This window comes from Phyllopteryx taeniolatus, chromosome 21, assembly GCF_024500385.1.
Source record: "Phyllopteryx taeniolatus isolate TA_2022b chromosome 21, UOR_Ptae_1.2, whole genome shotgun sequence".
Classification (NCBI taxonomy): domain Eukaryota; kingdom Metazoa; phylum Chordata; class Actinopteri; order Syngnathiformes; family Syngnathidae; genus Phyllopteryx; species Phyllopteryx taeniolatus.
The window spans coordinates 14535391-14552320 of NC_084522.1; the positions used below are offsets into that span (position 1 = coordinate 14535391).

General features: G+C 38.7%; 1 protein-coding gene across 2 annotated transcripts; it reads right to left on the reverse strand.

Moving 5' to 3' along the window:
- Positions 1-2737: 2737 nt before the first annotated feature.
- On the reverse strand, positions 2738-15077 carry stx12 (syntaxin 12). 2 transcript variants are annotated; one of them, XM_061760509.1, is made up of 10 exons: positions 14963-15077; positions 14375-14513; positions 11479-11548; positions 9461-9560; positions 7708-7845; positions 6610-6653; positions 6034-6139; positions 5866-5938; positions 4024-4106; positions 2738-3541 (listed from the first exon to the last, which is right to left on the reverse strand). In XM_061760509.1, the coding sequence occupies exons 2-10, from the start codon at positions 14472-14474 to the stop codon at positions 3449-3451; spliced, it is 807 nt and encodes a 268-aa protein (XP_061616493.1). In that variant the 5' UTR covers positions 14475-14513; positions 14963-15077; the 3' UTR covers positions 2738-3448. The 2 variants fall into 2 exon arrangements, with proteins under 2 accessions (XP_061616493.1, XP_061616494.1); XM_061760510.1 differs by having other exon boundaries at positions 14959-15048.
- Between the last annotated feature and the right edge of the window lie 1853 nt (positions 15078-16930).

Sequence of the window (16930 nt, forward strand, 5' to 3'; positions counted from 1 at the left end):
GGAGGGAACTTGTACGTGCAGAAAGATGGAGATAACGTGAGAGGAGAAAAGACGGCTACAATGTGTGGGAGGACAAAAGTGGGAGAGAGGAGAAGAGATGGACAATATGTGAGAGGAAAGGTAGGGAGAACATTTGGTGATGTAAAATGGAGAGAATGTGTGAAAGTATGAATGATAAAGAATGTTTAAGAGGTTGAAAGTACAAGTACATCAGAAAATCTTTCATATTTGATGAAATATTCTTTTCAAAGACACTTCAGTCACTACCTCAGAATTCTTAGGTCAAGTATTTGTGGTTAAGCATAGGTACTGGAAAGAGGCTTTTTTGTTTGTTTGTTTGTTTGTTTGTTTGTTTGTTTGAAGCCATGTGAAGGTTTTGGACAATGCATGGAGAAAACGGAGAGAATGTGCCGAAAACAGAAAAGATTTGTGAGAGGGTTAAAGATGGAACGTGTAAGAGGAAAAATAGAGACACCATGTGAGGTGAGGAAAGATGGAGAGAATGTGTGAGGGTAAAAGGTGGACAGAAAGTGTGAGAGGACAACAGATGTTGAAAAATGGAGAACCAAAATATGTGTGAGAGGGGGAAGGATTTAAAAGTCTGAACAACTTCTCGGAAGCAGTCCGAGTGTTGCTTTTCCTTTCAAAGTCAAGAGCACTAATATGAATCATAAGAGTAAAGTTGTGAGCGAAGTCCACCACAGAAGAGGAAAGATGGAATGAAGGTGAGAGTGGGCCAAAGATGAAAGAAGAAAAGATGGAGAGAATGCTAGAGGACCAATGATGTGCACATTGAAAATTTGTAGAGAATGTGGCCAAGGAGCATAGATGGAGAGAAAGTGTGAGAAAAGAAAAATGTAGTGACTGTGTAAGAGTAAATAGATGGAGAGAAAGTGTGAGAGGAGAAAATTGGAACATTTGAAAGCATGAACAATAAAGAGAACGTGTGAGAGGGTGAAAGATGGAGAGAATGTTTGTGAGATGACAGAAAATATACGAGGAAAAATTAGAATGTTAGAGGATGAAAGATGGAGAGAATGTGTGAAAGGACAACAGACATAGAATGTTTGAGAAGACCTAAGATGGAAAGAATGCACGAGGAGGAAAGATCGAGAGAATATGTGAGATGAAAGTTGGAGAGAATGTGTGAGAAGAGGAAAGAACGTGAGGGCATAAGATAAACAGAGAATTTACAAAAAAAATTATAGTGTGAGGAAAAATGAAAAAGTATGAGAAGACAAAAGATGGAGAGAATGTGCGTGAGTGTATTAAAGGTAGAGTGAATGTGAGGAGCAAAGAATGTGAATGTATTAAAGGTAGAGAGAAAATGTGAGGTGAGGAAAGAAAGGTAAAAAGTGTACAACCAGAAGAATGAAGAACGAGTGCAGGTTGTAATGCCAGCAATGTTCCTATAGAGGGCGAGATTGGGAGGAAAAGTGCCACTGAGAATATGAATTGAACTTTTTTTGGGGGGGGGTTTCAATTTCCGCGTGGTGCAAACAAACTGGAATTTAAAATGTTACAAAATAAAAATGGACATTTTATACTAATGACGAGAACTGACGTTAAACACTATGTAGCAAAAGAAACACACACAAAAAAACATACAGTATATCCATTTTTTAAATTACAGACCAGGAAAAAAAATAATACAAAATGGCCACAAATCATCTGAAATGGTTGTAAAATCCCACTTGGCCGTCTGACATACAGATTTTTCGACTGTTTGGTTTTACACTATTCTAGTTTGTTTAAAATTAATTTCTCAAATTTGGGAAGTGCTGGGATTCATTATAGGGAGGCTTCAGCACCCCCAAAATGGGTTAGAAATTTGAAAATGACATACAACCCATCCGAGATTGTTTGCGTGTGTTTGTTGAAAATATGCACTAAAGACACCTTTGAAAACGATCCTCTGGAAATTAAACTGAAAAAAAAAAAGTATGCTTCTCACACACAGAAATGTAAACTTTACGTCCTCTGGAATATAAACTGACGCCACATGCAAACTCTTCCACCGCTGCAAAACAAACCAGCGCCCCCTTGTGGTCTACAAGGCCCATAGTGGCTTTTTTACAAATTCAAACATCCTCAGGCCCTGATTAGAGGTAAAATGGTGTTGTTATCCCAACAGTCCAAGCTAACTTTGGGCAAGAGAAACGGTACACCCTGGACTGCGTTCCAGTCAATTGCGGGGCACATTTTGACAACTATTTACACTGCCTTTACACCAATGGACAATATATTCAATTTGCCTGACATGCATGTTTTTGGTTTGTGGGATGAAGCACAAGTGCCCAGAGAAAACTCACGCAAGCAGTTTTCGACTGCGTTGCGACAACCACTAACTCCCTGTGCTGCCTATCAAGTAGTCATTATTAATATTACATTTTGTTTCCAAAGTTTTGAATTGTGACATTTTATTGTTAAAAGGGTACCGACCATTTGCCTTGAAATGACATGTAGTGACAATGTTTGTCATTTATAATGTTGATTTTTTTTTTTTTTTTTTTTTTGCATTACTAATTTTAAAATTATTCGTATAGCCCGATCCTATCAGACAAATTTGATTTGAGAATCTTTTGCACCATTCTAAAAGGATCCTGGTAACGTCTAAAAGAATCTATTCTAGACCATGCATAGAACCTGCACATTTAGAACCGTTCATGAATAGAGTATACGGTACATTTGAACGAGAATCACATAATGAAGAAAAATGGCACATCCACAATTAAAGTACTGTAATCAAGACATTTATTACATACATGAGTCATATAAATCAATTCAAATGCTTCTTCGGACAGGGTTTGCTTTTTCCAGATATACTGTATACGGCAGGCTATAATGCAGAACAGTGTAATATTTACAAATATGGATGTACTGGTTTTCTGTTAAGACATGTATACAACAGTTAGACTACAATCACCACTTGAAGTCGTCCTAGTCATGTGTGGTTATAATTTAATCTAAGGCCCCAGCCAGCTCTCAGTAGTCTTTATTACTGGCTTGCTCACTTAACACTTCAACTGTGCAATAAACACTTTTTCCATGAGGTGCCACAATAGGAAAGGATCAAAATAATAATACACACAGCCCCTAAAAATCACAATCGTCTTTTATATTCTTGCCTTGTTTGGTCTGCTAATTGCAATAATTACACATTCTAAATACAGTGACAGTGTTAGTGCAGAAAAGGAAAACAATTCATCACTCCCCTACGCCGCCACAGTTCCTCTTAAATGTGTGCTGCTATTTTACAAAAAAAAACAAAAACATCCGTAGTCAATTCAGATGAGCATGTTTGCAGCTCTGCTCTAATCTATGCCTGTGAGCCTGATGAAGTGAGCAGTATCTATCTGCTCTTCTTCAACCAAGCAGGTACTTTCAGGTGGGAGGAGGACTGAGTAAAACGTAGTAATAACAATGACGCAATTAGCGTGGAGTGAAGTCACTTGGACACTTGCCAGATGATGATGCCAAGAATGACCAGCGCAATGGAGCAAACTAATGCCAGGATGCACATCTTCTTCCGGGACTTTTGCTGTCATTAGGAAAGCAACAAGTTGTTAGCAGGGAACAAAGGACAGCAATGTGAGTGTATATATAGGCGATACAAAGTAGCTCTTCAAAATGAGTATACCACTTACATTTTTGTAAATATTTTATTTGACTTTTTCCATGGCGAAAACATGACACTTTGCAACAATGTAAATTACTGTATCACACTGTAAATTTACTGTCCCTTTAAAATATATGCCCCACATATCTCATCCTATACTGGTCACTACTGGAAGATCACTATGGCACCTCATGGCAAAGAAATCTCTGAGGAACTGGGGGGAAAGATGGCATGAAGAAGGCCTAGACTGTGACAAGATTGCCAACACCCTGAAACTGAGCTGCGGCCCAGTGACCATAAAATGGTTGAACAGGACAGGTCTTTCTGCAAACTCCATCTAAGAACAACTACCTCAGTCAAGGACCGTAGACACCATCAACACAAATGACTAAAGAGTGACTTACTTGGTAATAGGCGGCTCTCTGTAGTTGTTCTGCTCCTCGCTCTACATGGACTTCAGCATTCTCCACATTTGCCTCGATACTATCTGCAAAACAGCACATACGCAATGTACAGTATATGTAAATATACATCCAGTACAATTATGACACTTCATCGTTCTTTAAAGAATTAGGTCATACTATAACAGAGAAAGATAACATAGCATAACTTTCAACTTCAAGACCTTGTGCTGTGTTTTTTGGCCCAAAAAAAACACACTCATAATTACTCATGCCCCTTTTGTGATAGTTTATGCAAAGCTTACAAACCAACAAAACAAGAAAAATATAAATAGGTCAACAGAACTACAACCCCAAATCCAATGAAGTTGGGGCATTGTGTTAAACAAATAAAAACACAATACAATGATTTGCAAATCATGTTCGACCTATATTTAATTGAATACACGACAAAGACAAGATATTTAATGTTCAAACTGATAAGCTTTATTGTTTCTAGCAAATAATCATTAACTTAGAATTTTATGGCCGCAACACGTTCCAAAAAAGCTGGGGCAGGGTCATGTTTACCACTGTGTTACATCCCCTTTTCTTTTAACAACATTCAATAAACGTTTGGGAACTGAGGACACTAATTGTTGAAGCTTTGTTGGTGGAATTCTTTCCCATTCTTGCTTGATGTACAGCTTCAGCTGTTCAACAGTCCGGGGTCTCCGTCGTCGTATTTTACGCTTCATAACGCGCCACACATTTTCCATGGGAGACAGGTCTAGACTGCAGGCAGGCCAGTCTAGTACCTGCACTCTTTTACGACGAAGCCACACTGTTGTAGCACGTGCAGAATGTGGTTTGGCATTGTCTTGCTGAAATAAGCAGGGGCGTCCATGAAAACGTTGCTTGGATGGCCTCATATGTTTCTCCAAAACCTGTATGTACCTTTCAGCATTAATGGTGCCATGACAGATGTGTAAGTTACCCATGCCATTGGCACTAAAACAGCCCCATACCTTCACAGATGCTGGCTTTTGAACTTTGCGTCCATAACAGTCCGGATGGTTCTTTTCCTCTTTGGCCCGGAGGACACGACATCCACAGTTTCCAAAAACAATTTGAAATGTGGACTCGTCGGACCGCAGAACACTTTTCCACTTTGCATCAGTCAATCTTAGATGAGCTCGGCCCAGGGAAGCCGGTGGCGTTTCTGGGTGTTGTTGAGAAATGGCTTTTGCTTTGCATAGTAGAGTTTCAAGTTGCACTTACGGATGTAGCGCCGAACTGTATTTACTGACATACATTACACATTGATGTCGATTTTTGATGCAGTGCCGCCTGAGGGATGGAAGGTGATGGGCATTCAATGTTGGTTTTCTGCCTTGACGCTTCCATGCAGTGATTTCTCCAGATTGTCTGAACCTTTTGATGATATTATGGACCGTAGATGATGAAATCCCTAAATTCCTTGCAATTGTACGTTGAGGAACATTGTCCTTAAACTTTTCGACTATTTTCTCACGCACTTGTTCACAAAGAGGTGAACCTCGCCCCATCTTTACTTGTGAATGACTGAGCAATTCAGGGAAGCTCCTTTTATACCCAATCATGGCACCCACCTGTTCCCAATTAGCCTGTTCAGCCGTGGGATGTTCCAAACAGGGGTTTGATGAGCATTCCTCAACTTTCTCAGTCTTTTTTGCCACCTGTCGCAGCTTTTTTGGAATGTGTTGCAGCCATTCAATTCTAAGTGAATGATTCTTTGCTAAAAACAATCAAGTTTATCACTTTGAACATTAAATATCTTGTCTTTGTAGTGTATTCAATTAAATATTGAATACTGCTTCGCCTCACCAATCATCTCTCCTTGGTCATGGATCATCACTGCGAGGTCCTTAAAAATCTGGTTCACATCCATTATGTCCGACTGTAATAAAAAACAGCATGATACAAACGTGATCCCATGGAGTGAGGGAGAGTGAAAGTTGATTGGGTGATGAGCAATGAGAAGAAGACACTGACCTCCAGCTGTCTGATGTTGGTTTCTCTCTCCTTAATAAGTTCCAGGTCCTCCTCGGTGATGGCCGCCTCCTCTGTCTGAGTGGTCATTTGACCCCAGTCATCCTGACTGTTGGCCACAAGACATTAAAAGATGTGTGTGTGTGTGTGTGTGTGTGTATGTGGGAGATACTATAAATATAACTGTAGAATTTTGAGCATCCGCGGCAGATACCTTTTCAATTTATTAGTGCTCCGGTTTCCTGAAATTACTAGCAAGAAAAATATTGGCAACACTATACTTAAACCACTACAACACTCAATCTGCAACACTACTAACTCTGTGTGACTATATAAGTCACTGTATCATTAATAGTATTATTTAGTGGTCATTTGATCAAGTATTTCTAAATTCCTGACAAATTAATTGGAATAAATATAATGAATAAAATTAAAACGAAAACATTAATCAATAAAAACAACAATGTAATAAATTTACATTGAATCCAAATCCAGAATTACCATCAGATAAATAAAACATCTGACTACCTACCTAAATGTCATAACTGGAAAAAATATAAATAACTGCCATTTACTTACTTTTCGAAAGACACAAGCTTTTCATCTCGTACACTGTCATCGGCCTGAAAAAAAAGAAAAGAAAATTGCTGCTATGGGCGATAATATCAGTTGGAAAAAAAAATAAAAATAAAAAATACAAACACAGAGGGATCTCGTCTTATGTGCGTCCCGCGTCTGAGACGTACAAAAATGAGCAGGGACACATACAGCCTGGTGAATCTGCATCCATAGACGCATAGCATTGTTTATAAAATATGTTAAATTGAGACTTTTTTGATTGAAATTGAGACACTGTTGTGTCAAGATGCCAAACACAAAAGGGGAAACTCAAACTTTATTTTCTAGCACTTTATTTGAAGACGTATAACTTTCTCTTTTTATTTACTTGCTCTTATTGTGAAATGCAGCCCTACTTGTATTTAGTAAATGAGAGAACATTACAAATATGTTTGATTACCAGGGCAGAATTTGTACATATAATTCTAAAAAAAATGTGCTATCGCGGCAGGCCTAAACACTTAAAATTATATTGAGAGAGAGAGAGAGCAATGGATAACAAAAATATTGTACAAACAGTATAAAAGATAGCGTAACACATGTGATACAAATTTTCAATAAAGCGGGATTGTGAAGTAAGAACGATGACGTAGCGGAGGATTACTGTATCTGCATTCCATGATGATAAATTGCAGGACACATTGTTCCAGGGCTGGAAGTCATTGTGTGCATCCCGGGACTCCCATCGTGTAAAATGATCTATGTTTATCTAATGTATATTTATATTTACAGTAGACACTGTATTGTTACGGCTGAATCTCGCTTATACCCTGAAACATATTTTATGGTCGTGAAAGCTCACAAGATAAGAAACAGCATTTTTGATTGGCCGTTATATGGGACGGTGCGACACCGTTCACGAGAAATTCAAATTTTTAATTGCAGCAAAACTAGTGGCCGATGGTTGCCCACTCAACAAAACCTGGACCCCGCCCACGTCGCAACAGTCCAGTGGGGTTCCATCGCCTCGCTTGGTGTCGCCGTGCCTAAGGTGTCTCAGCTCATCGATACTTGTCCTTTACTGCAGTTAGTTTAGACAAAGTTCAGACTCCTACTTACTGAAAGGCGGGATCCAGCTCTTGCCCGGGCTACGGACTCCTTCTCCTTCTCCGCTGCACGCCTCTGGACTGCTTGGAAGTTGTTGAGAGCAGCGGAGAAATCATTCATCAGCCGTTCCCTCTGAATCTTCTGCTGCCTCTGGACACCACAGGGTGAAGAAAGAATGGCGACAGTTATGATAAGAAATAAAATTATGCAAACGCCACAAGCTTTGATTAACGGTCTGCGACAAGCATTGACTGAGTATTCTACGAGTGAACACAATCCAGAGAAAGAAGACATTTTTTCAATATATCAAACTGATGTACTGGGTCATAGGTCATTTGACATTATTACATCTCTATCAGCAACCCTAAGCAATTATTCCTTTTATACCACCGGTGGTAAATTTAACAGCAAAGCTAATGTGGAAACTTGTTGTCTCATACCAGAGGACAATCATATAAGATAGCAGTAGCTAAACCAGCCAGCCACAACAACAGATGGACTGGACAACCCGAGTTTCAATAGATGAGCTACATTATATCAAGTTATGTATTTATCAAGATAATGCTCAGTCTTGACTGACACTGTTAGACGTGTTAATTTAAGAGTATTTTTATTATTTGCTATTTTATTTGATTATTTTTCTCTTTGTTTTAAATGTTTTACGTTGCATATTTTTCTGTTTTTAAAGGCTTTTACTCATGTAAATCACATTGAGTTACCTTGTATATGAAATGCGCTACCTGTAAACTGGGGTAAAAAGGGCCCGCCTGGTTAATAAGGTACATTGGTTAGCATTGCGGCTAAGTACTGTAAACTGAGGCAGTAAAGTTGTTCTTCAACGGACAATCAAAACTGCTGAAAGGATTGTCGGTACCCCCCTACCCACCCTTGAGGACTTGCACGCTGCCAGAAACTACGGTCGCCGTACACGCAAGTATAAAGAAGCCTTTATAGCTCCAAAGCTGGGGTAATAAGGTACAGTCAATTAAAACATGTAAAAAAAAAAAAATAACAGGATGAAAAAATTCAATCATCATTTAAACCATTTGAAAGAGTGACCAGGGAGTCGCAAAATGGCATACATCGCTGTCATCATCTGTTGTTTGTTTCGCAGAACAATTAGAAAACCTCGAACACCGTCCCTTAGTACCCCAGTTTACGGTATACAAATACATTTGCTTTGCTTTACCGTGTTTTCAGTTTGCAGCCATCAAGAACTACATTATTGAGAGCTTTTTGTAATATTTTTATATACTGTGGCCTAGATAAGGCAATCGAAATAATGCAGTTTGACACCATTGCAAACTAAAAATACATTTATTGAAATCATTAAATAAAGTCTTATCATCATGGTATAGGCAGCAACAACGCAAGTATTGATTGAATCCCATTATATTGTGCAAGTGTACCTTACGCTGTGGGTGGGTGGTGTACATCTGCAAGAATCATTCCTCCAAGTATTAAGAAAATTTCCCTTCAGGGCTAAATTAAGTACCAATTCATTCATTCAGTGCTTATGTGAGCTGGAGCCAAGCCCAGCTGACTTTGGGTGAGAGGCGGGGGACACCCTAACCTTGGTCACCAGCCAATTCCAGGTCATCAATTAAGTATTCTGTATTAAATAAAAAATAATATACAAAAACATGTATAAGAAAAGCAGTAAATTCAAGACAGTGTTCATGGTTTGTTAAGCGTTACCAGTCAGAAGTGATTCTAGATGGACAGTTGAGGGCTACAAAATCAGATTGCTGTGTACTGTACTAACTTGCTCTGAGGGTGATGTTGGCAAAGCAACTGAGCCCAACTCCTTCAGGTGCTTGTTGGTTTCTTTTGCAAGCTGGTTAGTGTAGTGTTGTATCTGCTGCCTGTGAAAACAGCAACAATTCACAGTTACAAAGTTTGTTTATTACACACAGCATGGTACAGGTTTTTAGGTTTTGCAATTCTTCTACTGTTGAAAACCCCTTAGGTCCATTTGGGGAATTTGAGTTTGGGGGGATTTTTAAAAGTCACACGAAAACTATGGAGTTCAAACCGCCCCAAGTGTGGTACACATGCAAGGTCTCAGGGCACTTCACATGATATCTGTGGATCTGACATCAGTTTTAAAAGATCATTTCTGCTCTGTGGCTTTTCTCTGACATTTCGCTCAAAAGAAACAGCCTCAACTAAACATGTAAACGTGACGAGAAGAATAGACACTGGAAGTTGCATGATTTAAGCAGACTCACATTTGACGAAGACTCCAGCATCACCGTTTTGTTGTCACTTGTTCAACTCCAATCTTAACAGCACATTTTTTTTTTTAACTTTTTTTTTTTCTTTTTTTGAAAATTAGGACTAAATATATTGAATTTTTACAACATATACAACATATTTTCAATATATACAGTGGGTACAGAAAGTACTCAGACCGCTTAAATTTTTCAATCTGTTATATTCCAGCCATTTGCTATAATCATTTAAGTTCTTTTTTCCCCTCATTAATGTACACACAGCACCCCATATTGACAGAAAAAAATGGAATTGTTGAAATTTTGGCAGATTTATTAAAAAAGAAAAACTGAAATATCACACAGCCATATGTATGCAGAGCAAAGACCACTGTGGCTGAGCTCCAGAGATGCAGTCAGAAGATGGGAGAAAGTTCTAGAAAGTCAACCATCACTGCAGCCCTCCACCAGTCGGGGCTTTATGGCAGAGTGGCCCGACCGACGGAAGCCTCTCCTCAGTGCAAGACACATGAAAGCCCACATGGAGTTTCCTAAAAAAACACATGAAGAACTCCAAGATGGTGAGAAATAAGATTCTCTGGTCTGATGAGACCAAGATAGAACTTTTTGGCCTTAATTCTAAGCAGTATGTGTGGAGAAAACCAGGCACTGCTCATCACCTCTCCAATACAGTCCCAGCTGTGAAGCATGGTGGGGGCAGCACCATGCTGTGGGGGTGTTTTTCAGCTGCAGGGACAGGACGACAGATGGCAATCGAAGGGAAGATGTGCTCAGGACCTCAGACTGGGCCCAAGGTTCCCCTTCCAACAAGACAATGACCCTAAGCACACAGCTAAAATTACTAAGGAGTGGCTTCAGAACAACTCTGTGACTGTTCTTGAATGGCCCAGCCAGAGCCCTGACTTAAACCCAATTGAGCATCTCTGGAAAGATCTGAAAATGGCTGTCCACCAACGTTCGCCATCCAACCTGACAGAACGGGAGAGGATCTGCAAGGAGGAATGGCAGAGGATCCCTAAATCCAGGTGTGAAAAACATGTTGCATCATTCCCAAAACGACCCATGGCTGTATTATCTCAAAAGGGTGCTTCTCCTAAATACTGAGCAAAGGGTCTGAATACATATAGCTGTGCGATATCTCAGTTTTTCTTTTTTAATAAATCTGCAAACAATTCTCAAATTCTGTCAATATGGGGGGCTGCGTGTACATTAATGAGGAAAAAAAAATACTTAAATGATTTTAGCAAATGGCTGCAATATAACAAAGACGGAAAATTTTAAGGTGGTCTGAATACTTTCCATAGACCACTATAGAGACTGTGGTTTATATTTGTGTAAGGTTGTGTTGTTTAAAAAAGTGAATTTGTGAATGTCTGCCTCGTTACCTCTGCTCCACTCATTTTACTACTAACTGGTTATTTTATTTTTACACTTAGTTAAAATTTTACTTTTAAACATTGCTTGTACAGCTATAAGGTTTTATAATGGTAACATTCTGACCATGGAACTGATGATATCTATTTGTATTATTTTGTTAGTTGATACATACAGCCGATCCTGAAGTTCACTGTTGTCCTGTCTGGTCCCCAACTGGCTCACCATATTTTTGATCTGAGCAGCTGTCAGAGGAAAGAAACAAAGTGAATATGAATCTGTAGACAAAAGTGCAATAATTGTCTGGTCAAGCTAACTCTGTGAAATGCAGTGATTTGATGGCAATAGTTTATTAAGAGCTTAACTTGAGGAATTATCACTATAAGGATTGTTCTAACTCATTAGTTATGACAGAAATACTTGAGTAATTATGCTTTGTTGTGTATTCAATGAAATATAGGTTGAACATGATTAGCAAATCATCGTATTCTGTTTTTATTTATGTTTAATACAACGTCCCAACTTCATTGGAATTGGGGTTGTAGAAGGCTATCAACATAAAATATTTGGGAGGAAACACGGTAAAGCTACAGATGTCAAGAGACATATAGCATGAAACAGTCAATGCGCTTTCACTTAATAACTACTGTCACACTGCATTCCCGGTAAATTGGCGCATCAGAGGCGTACTAGTAGAGAGCCAGGATATATTTGCCAGAGAACTGGCTAAAGTGGGACATGGCACCCCATCCCAAATCTGTACCTTTGCTAGCGGCCAATAGCATATTCCACATTGGTTTTTGTGAAGTTTAACACCTGAGAGCGAGTCCCCTTTGTTTTGAAAGCGGTAATGCTGACGTATAGTTTGGACATGGCAATGTCCTGCTTTAATGAGCTCTGTCTGAAACAGACAGGCAAATTAAGCCTCGTTCTACTATTAACTCTCTAATACACCAATTTACCAGGAATGCAGTTTGAAAGCGGCCAATGTGTAAAGAGCTAATAACACTCTAAACTCAGTGGATATCCAAGCTGACTTTTTTCTGACTCACTGTTGTATATGTCAGGTATTGATAGGGGATGTGGAATTCAAGTCAACCTGAGAATTTTGGCAGCTTCTGACATAGAATCAGAGGTGGAACACAGCCAGCCACAACCAGCGTGTGAAGTTTTAACACCCAAGACTCGCTTTCTACTCCCCTTCTTGTTGAAAGCAACTGACGCTGTTGCATTGACATCGCCATGCATCTAATTATCTTAATAGGATAAGCCGCAAAAGCTCTGTGACCATACTTCGAACACAGAAATGTCCTGCTTCGGTGAGTTCTCTCCGAAAGGAAAAGGCGAAGGAATCTCCACTGTTACGCCTGTGATGAGACGATTTACCGGGAAGCCAGTGTGCAAGTGGCTTAAGAAGCAGCATGTGACGGTCACATCACATGGCCCACTTTCTGTTCATTGGGAGAAAACAAAGGCCTTCTGTCTTTATTTTAACTGTAGACATGAAGTCCACAGCTACAACAGGAGGCAAATCTTATTAAAACCAGGAAAATAGCTGGATCCATAATGCCGTTCAGAATGTTCAGTTTGATTGACTGAAAGACAGGCCTTATTATTGGAGTCGTTGCAAGGGTGTAGATCTGCGATGGTTCATACTAAAAGCTGTTGGCATTTTGCCCAAATGAAGCATCCGTTAGATTTGATAGTTATTCTATTATATATGTCATTAGATTGTTTAGGCTTACCTAATATTGTGGCTGATGACTGTGGCATTGTGATCATAAGCAAACACTGAAATTCTTTCACTACAGCAAGCAGTTATGCAAGTCTCGATTTGTATGACAGTCTCAGTATTACGAGTGTATATTGAATGTTTGTAAAGAGGAGGCCAGTAAAGACAATGCATTGAGTTCAGACATCCATCAGCGCAATCCCGAAAATTTAAAAATAGTTCACTCTTTTGTTTTTATGCAATCATATCTGCCTACATTTGCAATATGACATGGAATATTTGAATAGCCTACGTGGTAAGTATTAAGAGAATAATAGCAAATGAAATATTGTCAATTAATGCTACAGTGCACTCAGATGCTAAGCTACACAGCTGAAATTCTTATGTTACCGGAAAATAATTAGACAAAAATACCCATTAAAAAAAACAACCTTATTGTGTTGCTAGTTTGGCTTTTTCGACAGTGAAACTTCTAAATTCTGAATTAAATAAACAAATACTGTATCTTCTCAGTTTGCCACTGCTGTACATGTTGTTTTGTTTTCCGTTATACCCTAGTGGAAAACTGGATTTTAGATTTGCACAAAGGAGCAGTCTCCTGCAATGGATTGTGGTCAACCTCTGCGGTTCCAGGATACATTAAGACTGGATTTACCCATGGTTCAAGTGACACAATTACAATTATTTGCTCTCAAGTGGCACATTTCAGATATGCATCACGGCAGTGTAAAGAGAAACAAACGTATTACTGTATGTAATGTTTCATATTTCTATTATTGAGGATAAGTGGTATGGAAAATGGATGTATAATTGTTTAATTCTGTGTTGTTGCTTGTGGAGTTATTTAGGCGGAATGTGGGCATCTGCGCATTGGGGTTGTTTCATGTGTTCAGCGATTATACACAGACCCATATGGGGTCAAATGTTTCGTTTGAAATGTATACATTAAATGTAAAAAGACAGTCAAAAAAACTGATAAAAGCTTTAAATTGGAATTAGGCACTTGGTTGGACCTGCAGTGTAAATCCAGCCTCAGATCTGCTACACCTCACTAAATAGAGTAGCAGAGAAGGGTGTGGCTTCCAGTTGCAACATCATCAATCACCAGAGCTCAATACCTTTAGGAGATTGAACATTGAAAATGTTTCTCCTTCAACAACTTATGTCTTAAAATGACAATAAATCCAATACAACACAATACCTGCATGGAAATCCTCTCCTAACGTTCGATGATCATGCATTAGCTTACATGTACTATATCCTGACACTGTCGAGAGTTATAGCCTGTGTGATTTTGGGTATATTTCAAATTTAGTAGTAGGCAGGTAGCAGCACTTACTGTTTTGTGTGATCTTCTGAATATTGGAGCTGCATGTTTGGATGAGGCTCGTGAAGTCCCGAGGGGCTGGGCGATAACCGTCTCCTTGACCGTACGACATGTTGTCTCTCTGAGGTCCGTTTGGCTCTTTTTTTTCGGGCTGCATGTAAATTGAGATCAGTGTCAAAAACGTTATACCGTACTCTTAGAAGGAGGTCAGCTAATATTGAGTAACTAGCGCTAGTTGAGTAGTTAGCCAGCTAATGCCTCACTGAGAATGACTTAAAACAAATACCTAACACGTACATCCCATTTGCTCAACCACAGTAAGACTAAACTGTGTCTTACTGTAAATGTAAATGCCGAGGCCCAGGTAGCGCGACTGTACTTGTCAGACGGATCCACACTGCTGTGGATTAAAGCAAAAGTTGCGTAGACAAAACTGAGTGAGCTAGGCTCAGCTGTTAGCTTGCTAGCTACGTGAAGCTAAAATATCACAAGTGCATTCCAGGATTACGTTAACATTATTGTCGACAAGTTATCCAGCCACATGAATTTCGAAACAGTGATATTTCATGCGAAAGGATATGTATTAAGGATAATACTTGCTTATTTGGCTGTGTAGGAACACATAGGCGTTATGTTTTCCTCTTGGAGTTTTACAAAAAAAAAAAAAAAAAAAATTTAAAATCCTGCCCTTCCTGGTCGGTCACATGACAGAAGACGGTGGGTGGAGCTTGGTTTGACAAGCACATTATACTCCACATTACAACTTTATTTTTTTTCCCAAAATGTATTTAACCTTTATTTATCGGCTCAGATAATGGATGGATGGATGAATTAATTAAAAAAGCATGAAGCGATTTTTCATTAAACCTGTTTTGTATGTTTTTATGATTTAAGATATTTAAAAAAAAGTGTGCTGTCTTATCAAGTTTTTAATTTAAAAAAATCAGAGTACAGTGTTACATACATTGTTAACGTAAACACTCGCGAAACTTAGAAAATACATGTTGGTTTGGTGCTTACCTATATCCTAAACGTAAGATATGTATTTTATACATAAATATATCTTCATATAAAGTCCAGTACATTAGTTAACAGGCTGATCTGAAACAAATAAACGCGCTGACGTATGCAGCAATGGACTAACTCAAGACAGATTCTATTAGACTATAATGTGAAGGTAACATTTTACTTCGTTTAACAGCATAGGGTTATGAAAACAGTTTTATGTGCATTATCTGCTGACTGCTTGTTGCTTGGTCAACTGCAATTTCACATTCTAACCACTGGATGGAAGCAAAGCATGAAAGTGTAGACTCAGTGAATGCAGATGGACTGTGAGAGTAAAATTCCTGAATAAAAACAAAACAAGAGCTTTAAAAACACCTTTAGAACAAGTACATCCTTACTTTTAAAGCAAATAAATCCAGTAGAAACTGAACGATTAGAATTTGCAACAAAATCATATACAATTTTAATTTTAAACTAGGCTAACTACATGTGCCTGTCTTTCAATTCATCTTTATATGTTCAAAATATTAATATAGGTTAAAAAAAGGAGTCAACTTTCATTAAAAAGAAATCTAGACACAATAAATATTTATCATAAACGATTCTGAATATTAGCCTAAAGTTTATCAGCAACTAAAAAAGTGTGAATTTGAGAAGATTTTCCCTATTCCTGCAGATAGTCCTTAAAGTCCTTTTTACAGATTATCATCTAACAAGTAAATTATCTCAAAACTTTTACTCTAATATTCAAAGGTACCTGGCCCTGTGTGGAAAAAGTAATGACCCCCTAAAGCTAAGAACTTGTTGGGCCACCCTCAGCAGCAACAACAGAAATCGAGCATGTTCTATAACTTGCAATGTTTGTTTTAATTCAGCAACACGGGAGGGTTTTCGAGCGTGAATGGCTTTTTTTAAGGTCAAGCCACAGCATTTCAATCGGATTCAAGTCCGGAATTTGCCTCAGCCACTCCAGAACCTTTTTTTTTTTTTTTTAAGCCATTCAGAAGTTGACTTGCCGGTGTGTTTTGGATCGTTGTCCTGCTGCAGAACCCAAGTGTGCTTCAGCTTGAAGTCATGAACTGATGACCGAACATTCTCCTGCAGGATTTCCTGGTAATGAGCAGAAATCGTGGTTGCATCAATCACAGCACGTTGTCCAAGTCCTAAATTAACAAGGAGCCCTTGGTCACAGGGCACGACAAACAACCATTCACACTCGCAGTCTTTATTGTCATTCAATAAACACACAGTCAGTGTCACGTTTCAATGTCACAATGAGGGCAAATTCAAATTGACTCGTTTTGCATGTGGTTTGGTGTTCAAAGGCTATTGCATTCAATCGCCAAATTGCATAGATGTCAAACTTAAACCAGGTCACAGACTCATTTTGACCTATGTAATGAATAAAACAATGGATTTTTTTCCCCCCCTTTAACAGCCCTACCAAATTTGAATGAGTAAAAATATTTGCCAGCGAAATAAAATGAGGTTTCAATATTGTTCAAAAACATGTCATTCTCTCCGTTCTCAAACACACTGGCTGAATGTGCTGAAACTACG